This window comes from Monomorium pharaonis, chromosome 5 (assembly GCF_013373865.1).
Source record: "Monomorium pharaonis isolate MP-MQ-018 chromosome 5, ASM1337386v2, whole genome shotgun sequence".
NCBI classification, from domain to species: Eukaryota; Metazoa; Arthropoda; class Insecta; order Hymenoptera; family Formicidae; genus Monomorium; species Monomorium pharaonis.
The window spans coordinates 15,506,193-15,520,466 of record NC_050471.1 but is presented as its reverse complement, the minus strand read 5'-3'; the positions used below and the strand labels follow the sequence as shown (position 1 = coordinate 15,520,466).

At 32.9% G+C, this 14,274-nt stretch overlaps 2 protein-coding genes across 12 annotated transcripts in view; one reads left to right on the top strand and one right to left on the bottom strand.

Annotated features, from left to right (window-relative positions):
* LOC105839508 (arfaptin-2) overlaps positions 1–9,301 on the bottom strand; it is a 37,141-nt gene extending 27,840 nt beyond the window's left edge. The window contains exons 1-3 of one of the 4 annotated variants that reach the window (XM_036287339.1): positions 9,151–9,301; positions 3,166–3,363; positions 2,922–3,107 (exon numbers count right to left, since the gene is read on the bottom strand). In XM_036287339.1, coding sequence (XP_036143232.1) covers positions 2,922–3,107; positions 3,166–3,361 — 382 coding nt within the window. In that variant the 5' untranslated portion in view covers positions 3,362–3,363; positions 9,151–9,301. Of the gene's footprint in view, positions 1–2,921; positions 3,108–3,165; positions 3,364–8,639; positions 8,977–9,150 lie in introns of those variants that run through there. The other 3 variants (XM_012685863.3, XM_012685862.3, XM_012685864.3) reach the window with 3 other exon arrangements.
* Positions 9,302–11,822: 2,521 nt separating this feature from the next.
* Positions 11,823–14,274, top strand: part of LOC105838958 (glutamate--cysteine ligase) — a 109,454-nt gene continuing 107,002 nt past the window's right edge. For 5 of the 8 annotated variants that reach the window (XR_004963381.1, XR_004963380.1, XM_012684920.3 and 2 more), the window contains exon 1: positions 12,098–12,247. Coding sequence is in view for 6 of the 8 variants with exons in the window: in XM_012684920.3 (XP_012540374.1) it covers positions 12,098–12,247 (150 nt within the window). In the remaining 2 variants the exon portion in view is untranslated. Of the gene's footprint in view, positions 12,356–14,274 lie in introns of all 8 variants that reach the window. The other 3 variants (XM_012684921.3, XM_036287337.1, XM_028194327.2) reach the window with 3 other exon arrangements.

The window sequence follows — 14,274 nt, the reverse complement described above, 5'->3', positions numbered from 1 at the left end:
AATATGTAAAAGAAATACGTACAAAATTTTGTTAATAATGTGAACAAATGTCTCTACATTATCGACCTCGATCAAGTTTGACGAGCAGTTTAGCATCCCCTTAACTCTCATCCTTTGATTCCTTTGAGCATTGATCCAAATAATCAGTTTTATTTCTCCTGGCCATTTCCTCATTGGCGACACACTTAATAGTCTTCCGTGCCACAGCCTAGAGAACGTCAACATGAATAGACTCACTAGATGGCAGCTTACAGACCAACTTCAACAGCACTTTTGGAGACGCTGGAGCCAAGACTATCTACACCAATTACAGCAACAACACAAATGGCTCACATCAAAAGGTGATCAGCTGAAGGTAGGACAGCTTGCCCTGATAAAACAACCCAGACTTGTTCCACTTCAATGACTGAGGGGTCGAGTAGAGAAGATTCATCCAGGAGAGAATGGCATAGCCCGCTCGGCTACTCTACGAACCAACAAGGGAACGCTCATTCAACCATTGTTGCAATTGGTTATTTTGCCAACAGAAGAATGTAGCAATGACGTTGTAAACCATATTTATCTTTAATTTTTATTTTAATGTCGAGTTAGAGCAATTTCTTTTGCTTTATTTTGTCTTTCTACATTGTTTTTACTATAGTGCATAATTACCAAAGACTAATTTGCGTTTCATACCATTTCTCATTTATTGAAAGAATTCCTTTCAAGGCGGGCGATGTACGATAAATTCATTTCTTTTCTCGCGCAATTATTATCGACTACCGTACGATAAATTCGTTCCCGCTCGCTCTCAATAGTTATCGACTGCATCCATCGATCTGTCGCTGGCTCATGCATCTTCGTTGAATCCCGGTCTATCTCGCCATTCACCTAGCGCATCGGCGCGCTCATCCGCGACACACAAGCTCTCTTGTACTAATCACGTCGCAACTCGACACGTATAAAAACACTCTCTTAATAAACTTTATAAAGAAATTACAAGTAAGTTTCTTAAGTGTCAAACCTAGCAACAACCACAGCAACTAGGTGGCGTAAAGTTTCTCAACATTATAAAAATTTATTAAAACCACAAAAAATTGTTTTTCATTTTTTAGAATAAAGAAAATTAATTTAATTAAGATACAGACTGAAAAAAAATTATTACAACTGGTCTTGAACCCAACTCGCACGGATAGCAAAACAGTAGGCGCGCACTTAGCATCCACGGCCACCACATTTCATGGCAAGAAGTGGTTTTCCATTGTACTTACCTTATCGGCCGAAAAATGCATATTTAGATGCAATTTTCTCAGAAACTAAGGCCTACTCACCCAAAACACGTTTTTGCTTTTCACCTCCCCTTTTGAATGCACTATGGCTTATTTGAAAGTAGAGTTAGCAGATAACGGTATCTCTAATCTTGTAATAAGCAAATTGCAAAAGCATATTTCTTCTGTAAAATTTACATTTATGATATATTATTATATATATATTTATACGTAGTTTATATTATACATATAGTTAATAAATACATTTTTATTCATTTATCTTAGAATTTATGTTTTAAAATGATATTATTTTTGTTATTTCCTCATATAAATGAGCAAAATTACTTCTATAACTTGTATTAATATTTATTACACAATATCATGTTTTTGTAGTTATATGATTTTTATACCAATTGATTTCTTTTATTATTTTGTGTATAAATTATTAAAATAAAATAATAAAAAAACAAATATTTTACAACATACTTCGTAATTTATATAAAATGTTAGAAAAAAAAAGTAAGAGAAAAAATGATCATATATCAAGTTACAGCCACAAAATAGACAAAGAGAAATAGAGATAGAGAAAAAGAGAAAGGGAGAAAAGGAAAAGATAATAAATATAAAACCAGGTAATGATATAAAAAAAATACATAGCTGTTTTTACAAATGTGTTGTTATTAGTACATTGATAACAACATGGAAAAAATAAATTTCTTCACAATTTCTTCCTTACGTAAGAAACGTGTCTAAAAAATTGAGAAAATTAAAGTTTATAAAAAAATTCAAATTATCTTACTCCCTTAATAATGAACTAAACAGATACATAAAAACAGGCAAAGATACATTAAATACAACAGAATATTGTGACGTAGTATATAAGATTTTATGTCAAGATTGCAATGCATCCTACATAGAACAAATAAAAAGGAAATTAATAACTAGAATAAAAGAACATAGAATAGATATCAATAAAACCTGCAAATCCCCCATTTCGCGACATAAAATAACATTTAAACATAACTTCAATTGAATACATATTCAACTGAATTATCATTGTTTTTTCTGTGTATATATTTTATTCTATTGTTAATTATGTTAAAGACATTTTAACGAATATCCGTTATCTAGTAAGTTGTCTCATGTATATTGAAAATGACCAAAACCGATGGCCGAAACATATGTACAAACTGTTCATAGAAGATTATAAAGAATTAGCGTATACCACCTTGCTAGGGCTCTTTAGCAGTTTTTATCCTTAAATTACATTATTAATTTTCTGTTACTTCATAGATCGTAAACTTAATGTATAAATAAAATATTAAATATATTTAATGATCAATATTATAATTGTGTTAATAATATAATACTTAAATTATATGGCCAAAATCAAGCAATGCGCATTTTGAAGTTAAAAATTAATAACTTTACATGATATAAAAAAAATTTGTTGCCAATGCTAAGTCATAAAAATCCTGAGAATTGTCAGTTTTGGCCTCTGCAACATTATTTTTCTCAAAGTTACAAATACTTAATTTGTACTTAATTTGAACGATAGATTCATGTTTAGTAGGCAAAAATGGATCAAAAATAATTGTTCACACTTGTGATACAGTTTTCAAATTCTGTTGCCCAATAGATCCTCAGTTAAGAAAATTGTCTTAAAGAACTCACCAAAGTCTACGGTACGTGACGTTTTCCCTAATCTTTCATACATCAATTGTTTAGTACATTTATATGTAGAAATACTCCAATTTTTCAGACTCTCAATTTTGCTCTGGGTAGTACGCATAGTCTGTGTATCGCCGTTCTGAACGGGCGTACTCGGCGAAACTGCAATTGCTGTAGGAATACAGACATCTTTTACTTCAATTTTATAGCTGTACCGTATCACTCGGCGTTCGCATTTAGCACTTACAAATCTGAGTTGTAGGACTACCTAAACTTATGGTAGCCGGTCTCGGATGATTGTCACTGCTGCAGTTGTTTGGTACATGAGGTGGTGGAGTCCCGGTATGTACGGCGTTATCACTCTCATTTAGAGAAGGTGCGTCCTTCAACATTTCATGAATACTACGCTCCATCCCACTCGATGTAACTGTAATCTGGGACATTCCTGTTACAAAATACGCATTTGTCTAATCAATTATCATCGATTTCCTTCATAAACACACACGTACGCACGCACGCACACACATTAAAATAGATTAACTCTAAGGCCAGTATTCATAGTTAAGTCTTATATTTAAGATAATCTTAAGAAATCATCAACCAACCTCAGAGATGTATTAGCATTTTAAGACATTACTTGAGACAATCTTAAAATAAGATTAGACTATAAACATCAGTCTAAGGATGTCAGTGAACCTAGAACCCCCATCACTAAAAAAAAAGTTCAAACATACCGCATCATTCTCTGCTAATTTTTTGTCCTAGTCAATAATTTTTTGCTCCTACTCATTCGTAAGAAATTAAAAGTGGAGGTGCTAAGTTCACGTGACGCTAGCAGAGAGGCCTTCATTTGCGCACAGTACAATTGGACACATTACAATTTCCCACCGTGCTATTAGACACGAAACATTACACATTGTTCAATTGCGCATCGTTCAATTACGCACAGTTCATTTGGACACAGTTCGATTGGACACCGTTCAATTGGACACAGTTCGATTGAACAGTTCGATTGGACACCGTTCGATTGCGCATCATTCGATTGCACACCGTTCGATTGCGCACCATTCGATTACACACTGTTCAATTGCACACCGTTCAATTGCGCACCGTTCAATTGCACACCATTTAAGTCGCAAACCCATGTGGTGCAGTGAATGCTTTACACACACACACGCACACACGCACGCACGCGCACACACACACGCGCGCGCGCGCGGGGGGGGAGTGCAAGGTCCCGTCCAAGTCGCTAATCTATGTGCACATTGCAAACCCAGCCATAATGTATGAATATTTAATATGCGTTTGATTGAACGGTGTGCAACTTAATGGTGTGCAATTGAACGGTGCGCAATCGGTGTCCAATCAAACTGTGTCCAATCGAACGATGTCCAATAAAACGGTGTCCAATCAAACGGTGTCCAATCGAACGGTGTTCAATGGAACGGTGCGCAATGTTTCGTGTTTAATAGCACGGTGGGCAATTGCAACGTGTCCAATTGTACTGTGTGCCACTAAACCTCTCCCACTCTACCACCCCTCTAATAGAAACATAAATAAAAAAAAACAATTATACCAGAATTTTTTGCAGCTCTATAAAGCTGGTAGGACTAAATCATCAAAATCAAATGCTATCTAATGGAATATTTAGTACTTTTTTGTACTATTTTGTACCATTAAAATTAATTTTGTATCTTGTGCCGTTTAATCCTTTAAGCTACAAATCTTGTTTACCAATTTCAATAAAATTCTGTATGCAGGGGTTTTTTGGGGTTCCTAATTATGAATCTAATGTTAGATTTTTTAAATTTAAAATGGCGGATCCAATATAACAAAACTCTTAGATACTAAATTATACGGAAATTAAATTTGTAAAATAGGAACTTGTTTACTTGGTTTGCGTTCCATAAATTATTGTCGCGGTGAAAATTTGCTGAAGATGGCTAAGTACAGCCGAAAAGTTTATTAGTCAAAAAATTCATTATTGCTCGTAATTGACTGTTGAAAATATAAGTTTATCTTAAAATCGAACGTTCATCCTTATTATAATTTCGTATCCCTTGTTATTAAAAAAAACTTGTGGTCCTGTTAAAATAATATAAAGTTGACAGAATAAAAGTTATTGAAAAATGGAAAATAAAAAGTAGGTTAAATATACATATAAGTAGATAAAAAATCGATTTTTAATTAGATTGAATTAACATAATAAAATATGTTTTTGTTAAGTATTTTTCGAGGTATTTTAAATTTTGTCATAACATTTTAATATAAAATATAAAATATCTCAAAATATTAAATTTTGATAGCTTTACCTTAATATTTTTAAAAGTAAAACAATAAACAAATTGATTAAGTTTTAATTTTTAACGTCAGTAAACCTAGCAACACCACTAAAAAAAAAATATTCGGACCTACCCTATAATTTTCTGCTAATTATCTGCTAATTTTCTGCCCTAGTCCCGAAATTTTTTGCTCCTACCTGTTTGCAGGAAATTAAGATTAAAAGTGGGGGTGCTAGCTTCACGTGATGCTAGCACCCCCAATAATAATAAAAAAACAAACAAAAAATCAAATATACCAGAATTTTCTGCTCATTTTAGGCTTTAAGAAACTGTAAACAAATATCAAAAATATCGAATGGTTATCCAAGTACTCAATAACATTATACCGCAACATTATAGGAGAAAATGGTTAAAATCAACAAGCTACCAGGACAATACCACACTAGGACTACTTTAAAAATATTTCTTCAATCAAATACTCGTATAACATACAATTTTAAAATATTTAATTTGCAAAATAAATTTAAAAAGTCTAAAATTCACAAAAATACAAGAATAAAGTACCATTAAAAAATTATTTGCTGCATCGACTGTGATATCAAATGTTCCCCTATTTATCTGCTCTCAAAATATTAAGTCCTGACTTTTTTGCTCAACATTCAACGTGTATAACTCAATTGTTAAGGTGGGGGTGCTGACGCAAACACAAGAGTAAACTACTTTAAAATAATTATTTGCTGCGTCGACTGTGGTATCAAAATGTTCCCCTACTTTTCTGCTTTTAAAATATCAAATTCCGAATTTTTCGCTCAATATATAACATGTGCAATTTAACTGTTATTCCGCGCATGCAAAAGTAAACTACCTTAAAAAAATTCTTTGCTGCATCGACTGTGGTATCGAAATGTTCCCCTACTTTTCTGCTCTTAAAATATCAAGGTCCCGAATTTTTTGCTCAATATAAATTGTTGCACAATTAAGTTGCACATGTTATATATTGAGCAAAAAATTCGGGACCTCGATATTTTAAGAGCAGAAAAGTAGAGGAACATTTTGATACCACAGTCGACGCAGCAAATAATTTTAAGGTAGTTTACTCTTGTGTTTGCGTCAGCACCCCCATCTTAACAATTGAGTTATACGAGTTGAATGTTGAGCAAAAAAGTCAGGACTTGATATTTTGAGAGCAGATAAATAGGGGAACATTTTGATACCACAGTCAATGCAGCAAATAATTTTTTAATGGTACTTTACTCTTGTATTTTTGTGAATTTTAGACTTTTTAAATTTATTTTGCAAATTAAATATTTTAAAATTGTATATTTTATGAGTATTTGATTGAAGAAATACTTTTAAAGTAGTCCTGGTATGGTATTGTCCTGGTAGCTTGTTGTTTTTAACCATTTTCTCCTATAATGTTGTGGTATAATGTTTTTGAGTACCGGTACTTGGATAACCGTTCGATATTTTTGATATCGTTTACAGTTTCTTAAAGTCTAAAATGAGCAGAAAATTCTGGTATATTTGATTTTTTGTTTGTTTTTTTTTATTAGTGGGGGTGCTAGCATCACGTAAAGCTAGTACTTCCTCACTTTTAATCTTAATTTCCTGCAAACGGGTTGGAGCAAAAAATTCGGAACTACAGCAGAAAATTAGCAGATAATTATTAGCAGAAAATTATAGGGTAGGTCCGAATTTTTTTTTAGTGGTGGTGGTGCTAGGTTCACTGACGTTAATTTTTATAAAGTTAAATATAATGTGTAAATATGGAATTTTTTGTTCTTTAATTAATTACTGGTCAAAACAAATAAACAAGCTATATATTTTTAAGTAAATTTTATATATTTTTCAAATTAAGAACGTTTCTTTCTAACATCAATTATTTCAATTTAAAAAATGTTGTGAAGTATAAAAATAAATTTGATACATTTTTAATAAATTTATTAATATATTTACAACAAAAGATTTATTATGTTTGTTACTGTAAAACACCATAAAACAATTTATTAGTTTGCTTCTTTAAAAAATAAATAAAAATTTTTAATCACAATTTGTAATTAAATCATAAAATATTATTAAAGTTTAAACTATAAAACAATCATTAATTATTCAAAAATTAAGTACACTTAGGTGATATATTGTTTAGGTGGTAAAATCAATCTAATTGAAAATCTTTTTAATCTATTTAAATATTTCATCTACTTTTTATTTCCATTTTTTAATAATCTTTATTTTGTCAGCTTCATATTAAGTTAGCATGATCACAAGTTTTTCTTAAATAACAAGGAGTACGAAATTATTTCTAGTGATAGAAAATAGTACATAATAAGTATAAAATAGTACCATAAATTTAATTCGATTTTGTTGATTTAATTCTTAAGAAATCGAAGCAGAAAGGTGTTTTTTTTTTAAGATTAAAATAAGGTTGTTTTAAGGGGATAACAAATATTTCGATGTGTGAATGTTATTTAAATGATACAAATTGGTACATATTCAGTACTAATTATATCCACTTTATTTCAATTAAAAAAATTTTTTTGTGGTCCTGCTAGCTTCATAGAGCTATTTTTCATTTTCTGCTTTAAGAAACTGTAAAAGAATATCTAAAATATTAAATGGTTATCAGAGTACCGGTACTCAGAACCATCATACCGCAATGATATAAGAGAAAATGGTTAAAAATAAGAAGCTAACAATACCATGACAACTTTAAAAGTACTTCTTCAATCAAATACTCCTAAAATATACAATTTTAAAATTTTTAACTTGCAAAATAACTTTAAAAACCCTTAAAATTCACAATAATACAAGAGTAAAGTACCGTTAAAAAATTTTGATCTATTATTTATCAACTCTTAAAATATCCAGATTCCAAATTTTTTGCTCAACATTTAACTTGTGTAACTTAATTGTTAAGGTAGGGGTGCTAATGCGCACACAAGAGTACAGTACCCTTAAGTCTTATTACAATAAATTACTTCTTAAGTTGACTTGTTTGTTTTAAGATATAGCATCTTATTAAGACAAAAACACTGAATAAATCTTTGGTTGTCAATAAACAGTCTGAGTCCTTTATAGTACACTGAAATGGGTACAATCTTTGTGAGGTCTATTTCCACAACTTAAGCCTTCGGCACACGATACGATTTTTCATGCTAACACGCATATGAAGCGTCTTATAATTGGGTTACGATTGGTAATATTATCATTCGACCCAATCAGAACACGTAATACGATGTCTTATATGCGATCTAGCATGAAAAATCGTATCCTGTGCTACAGGCTTTAGTTTAACCTAGGCACATGTTCAATAGATGAATTAGTTACATATAACATAAATTCTCCTACTGGACAATGTTAATTAAATGCGGATATTAAACTAAGTTATAAAACTGGACTTAAGGACTGTGCAAAACTTTTAATATTGCAAAATACTTACAATTAATTGGACAGAGAATGCAATAAATACAGTCGCTGCTTATTTGACATTCGATCTACCTGTCGTTTAAGAAGCCTTGTTTTAAGGAATATACAATCACACTTGGAATTAGCTGTGAATCATCGATGCTGTATCATAATTAGACACTCCTTAACATGTTTTAATAAAATTTTCGACTGCACCGTAAAATCACAGAGGACGCGGAAAAACGTCATTAAATTGAACACTTGTCTTGCTCTACCACCCACATCTCTTTCTTGCCCCTCGCTTACACCCCCTTGCCGCCACACAGAACGCCCGCGCGCGCGCACCACACATGCACACTCTCTCTCTCTCTCTCTCTCTCTCTCTCTCTCTCTCTCTCTCTCTCTCTCTCTCTCTCTCTCTCTCTCTCTCTCTCTCTCTCTCTCTCCTCTCTCTCTCTCTCTCCTCTCTCTCTCCTCGCTTTTTGTTCACTCTATGATACACGAAATAGTACAAAGAACACAAGGCTATAAAGTACAATACTCACTACATTAAGATCGACACCTGTGCGTTATTTACACCACTACGTGTCGTACGCATAAACGTAAATCGAAATACTCGATTGTTTGACAGTCAAATTCGTTCTACAACGTTTCATGGGGAGAGCAACATATGTGGCTAGATGGCGCTATGGTGGAAAAACATTTGGTACAGTCGGCGCCACAGAGGTTGACACAGGTTGCATCACCTCTCTTTTTCAATGGCTTAGTTTACATCGTGCATTTGATACGCGTATCAGGTACCATATTCGTATCAAATTCGTACTAAATATTTAGTACGCACGATGTAAACGCTGCCGGATCAATTTGGTACGAGCGTATCAAGTAGGAGTATCGTACTAAACTGATACGCGTACCAAGTGATACAAATGTCGATGTAAACGCATAAAACGCATTTTAGAGAGAATTTAGCAATTGAGCATAACCTCAGTGCTAAAATCTAAAAACCGGTGTGAAAATGCTTAGTAGGAGACATCAACGTGAATTAAATTTGTATTATATTTTTCACAGTACATGCTTAGTACATTCGATGTAAACGCGCCCGTACTAAGGCTTTGGTGCGCACCAAACTTAATACGCGTACTAAGGTTTTGACGATGTAAACTAAGCCATTGCTCTAATTTACACCGAGCACTTGGTACGCGTATCAAGTAGTGAATTTAAGCTGATCAACCAATGATTAAACACATTCACTAGTTATTTACTAGAGATACTATAACAGGGGCTCGATTCTTGAATTCATTCGTAAGAGAAACGTATTCGCAAATTCTGTTCTTACAGAAAAGTTGGAAATTTATTGGCTATCGTATAGCTATTAACCAATAAACTTACAACTTTCTGTTAGAGCGAGTATTTGCGTATACGTTTCTCTTGCGAATGACTTCAAGAATCGGGCCCCAGAGATTCGCCAGTGCGTTAACGATTTCTGATTGGCTCCCGTCGCTTGGGGTATAACCGGAAGTATGAGAGAGAAAGATAGATATAACTGACAAAGAAAGCCTAGCCAACTTAACCTGTCACCTGTCAAAAGAAAACAGAGTGTCTACGTGTCTACCAAATAGAATATAAAATCAGAGAAACCTGAGGTTGCACATATTTTTCTACGAGTCTAAATACAATGCTTAAATTATATTTATAATACATATTATGTTTATATACACATTATGTATTATAAATATAATTTAAGCATTGTATTTAGACTCGTAGAAAAATATATGTAACCTCAGGTTTCTCTGATTTTATATTCTATTTGGTAGACACGTAGACACTCTGTTTTCTTTTGACAGGTGACAGGTTAGGTTGGCTAGGCTTTCTCTTTCAGTTATATCTATCTTTCTCTCTCATACTTTCGGTTATACCCCAAGCGACGGGAGCCAATCAGAAATCGTTAACGCATTGGCGAATCTCTGTTATAGTATCTCTAGTAAATAACTAGTAAATGTGTTTAATCATTGGTTGATCAGCTTAAATATAAAATTATATGTATTTATATATAATAATATATAATTTCTTAATAATCAATTTATATTACTTAACCTTACATGGGAAAATTAATGAAATATGCCTAAACCTTTTTTTTAAATATATTGTGTTTTAATATTTATTTTGTTCACGATTATTAAATATCAATAACTACAAATAAAAATATATATATATTGTATTCTTGCATTTACAATCAAAATAAACCGCCATCGAAAATGTTATATCCGATATCCGGTTTTATCCCAAAACGGCACATTGGCGAATCTCTGTTATATGGTTTGTTCGCGTCGCCATGCTCCGACATGCTCCTACTCACTCCAACGCATTCTAATAGGTTGGCGTCATCGGAATCAACGTATTGGAGTGCGTTGATTCCGATGACGCCAACCTATTAGAATGCGTTGGAGTGAGTAGGAGCATGTCGGGGCCATGGCGACGCGAACAAACCACAAGTATCTCTAGTTATTTACAATAGGTCTGTTCGCGTCACATGCCCCAACATGCTCCTATTCACCCCATAGCACTCCAATACGTTGATTCCGATGATGCCAACCTATTAGAATGCGTTGGAGTGAGTAGGAGCATATCGGAGCATGGCGACGCGAACAAACCATTTGGGGCTCGATTCTTGAATTCATTCGCAAGAAAACGTATGCGCAAATACCCGCTCTAACAGAAAAGTTGCAAGTTTATTGGTTAAAAGCCATAAGATAGCCAATAAATTTTCAACTTTTCTGTAAGAACAGAATTTGCGAATACGTTTCTCTTGCAAATGAATTCAAGAATCGAGCCCCTGGTGTATCTGGGGCTCTATTCTTGAATTCATTCGCAAGAGAAACGTATTCGCAAATTCTGATCTTACAGAAAAGTTGGAAATTTATTGGCTATCGTATGGCTATTAACCAATAAACTTACAACTTTCTGTTAGAGCGAGTATTTGCGTATACGTTTCTCTTGCGAATGACTTCAAGAATCGAGCCCCTGGCTGCATCCGTTGCGAATTTAAGAATGCACCCCTTCTGTAGACGAGTGGTTTGTTCGCGTCGCCATGCTCCGACATGCTCCTACTCACTCCAACGCATTCTAATAGGTTGGCGTCATCGGAATCAACGTATTGGAGTGCGTTGGGGTGAATAGGAGCATGTTGGGGCATGTAACGCGACAGACCCGAGGTTTAACATATACATACGATGTATGATATGTGCATATATGCATGCACGTATGTGTGTATGTATGATGTATGATATATGCATGCATGTATGTAGTACGCTACTAGTAACCGATAGTGATACTAGTGATAGTGAAGTGACAAGTGAGTGATAGCGAGGGCAACTAGTCGTAACTGGTCGCAACTGGTGAACAATAATCACGAAACTTCGCTCTCCACAAATCTTTCTTCGGCGTTGAATTTTTCGAGGGGGTAAATCGGATTATATTGAATATTTTGAAAAAATGGGTCTGCTCTCCGAAGGAAGCCCCCTGAGCTGGGAAGAGACGAAGAAATTGTCCGATCACGTGCGCAAGCATGGAGTTATTCAATTTATTAACCTGTACAAGCGGCTCCGAGATAGACAAGGAGACGTTCTTAAGTGGGGCGACGAGGTACATGAGATTTCCGCCGATTGCAGCACGTTGCATCGTGCGAAATCGATTTGATTTACAGCATCATTCTTGTAATATGTCGTATTATCATATATAATTATGCTAAGGGTTAGTCATCAGTTCCGACTTAAAAACAAAAATCAGCCGATTAAATTTATGAATTATTATCAATTACAAAACTTACATTACTGATCATTTTTAATCTAATTTTTTATTATTTTAATTAAATGTGCATTACACTTATGTATTATTAATTAAAAATATTACACCATACATAATTGGTTACAATGGCAAAAAATTAAAAAGAAATTAATAGGAACAATTTTAAGTTTTGCAGTTGACAATTCATAAACTTAATTGACTAATTAAGTTAATCGTTGGTGAGATCGATCTTAATTTTCTCATTTGTTCTTCTTAACTTCTATGGCCCGTTTCTACCAACGTAGATTAACTTTAATCTCGGTTTAATTTACTTATTATCTCATTCTAGTTCCAAAAATTAGAAAGAGATAAAGAGTAAGTTAATCTGAGATTAAAGTTAATCTACGTTGGTAGAAATGGGCTTATGTTCAATTTATCGCCATGATATAGTTAATTCAATACAGCCTTTTATTTTATCTTCGAAAAATAGATTGAATACTTATTTTTTGTTGTTGTGTCGTATATTATATTATACAAATTATTTGTGTATCTTACTGTTATCATCGCTCATAGTTTGCATTCTTATTATCCTTGACATTTTTTTAAACCGAATTTTTAAGGCTATTGCACGTACATTTCCATAAGGCTGGATCAACAATAAATATAGTAAGCCTTAAGGGGATCCTGTGACAGTTACTGACTTTTTTTGCAAATTTGGATCTTCAAGTTGGTATAATAAAATGTAAAATCTTTTTATACGATTAAAGTATGCACAAAAATGAAGGGGGCGATTTGTTCTGATAACTTAAAAAACATTGTTATTTATTAGTCACCTAACGACAATATTTGCTTTATACAAAAAATTTACAGTTTATATGTATAAAATGGTTCTGTTGTCCCCTAAAAAAAACAGGAACAATATCGTGCAATTAGAAATAAGATTAGAAGCCTAGAAAAAGATTCGTATCCCGCAAATTGAAAAATGAGAAAACGAAAATTTAGGTTATATACGCGTAAAAAGTCGATAAGTAGAGCATTACGAGAAAAAATTTTTTTAGTTCTCAATAATGAAATTCAATTCATAGATTGATATTAATATGTGTACTTTAATTCTAGAAAAGAATTTCTAAATCTATACAAGAAATACATATAAAATCTTATTAATGATGTGCATGAATGACTCTACATTATCGACCTCGATCAAATTTGAAAGGCACTCCAGGATTCCCTTAAGTCATAAGGAATTAACCAATTATATTCTATTATTCTTCTCACATTTAATTATAATTGTTTAGTTTCTTATGGCACAAAGCTTACTATACCTATTGTAGATCTAATCGTAACCATAAGATTTTGACCAATCATATTGTTCAAATCAGCCGTAACCGACCGAATTAACCAATCGTATTGCTCGATTTTTTACGTTTACGGTAACGGTTACAAAAATGTACATATACGTGTAATGGTCTATAAGTTTGTTTACTGTTTTAATTTGCACCTTTTGTTGTTACATATTGTTTGTTTCAAATAACTACTATATTTTTATTGTATCTTAAGGACAGTGTATTTGATGATTGACAAAATGACTAAGAGTCGATTGTTCCAACTTCTTGGTAAACTTGCCTATCAGGTAAGCATGTGTCTATCTTTATTTCTTTTCTTAAAGAAATAAAGACAAACATATATTTACCTCAGAGATAAGTTTATCAAGAAGTTGAAATAACCCTAAGGGCTGGTTGTTCCAACTTCTTAGTAAACTTACCTACCAGGTAAGCATGTGTCTATATTGATTTCTTATTTTAAATAAATAAAGACAAACATGTATTTATCTGATAGGTAAGTTTACCAAGAAGTTGGAACAACCGACCCTAAAACAAAATTTTTTA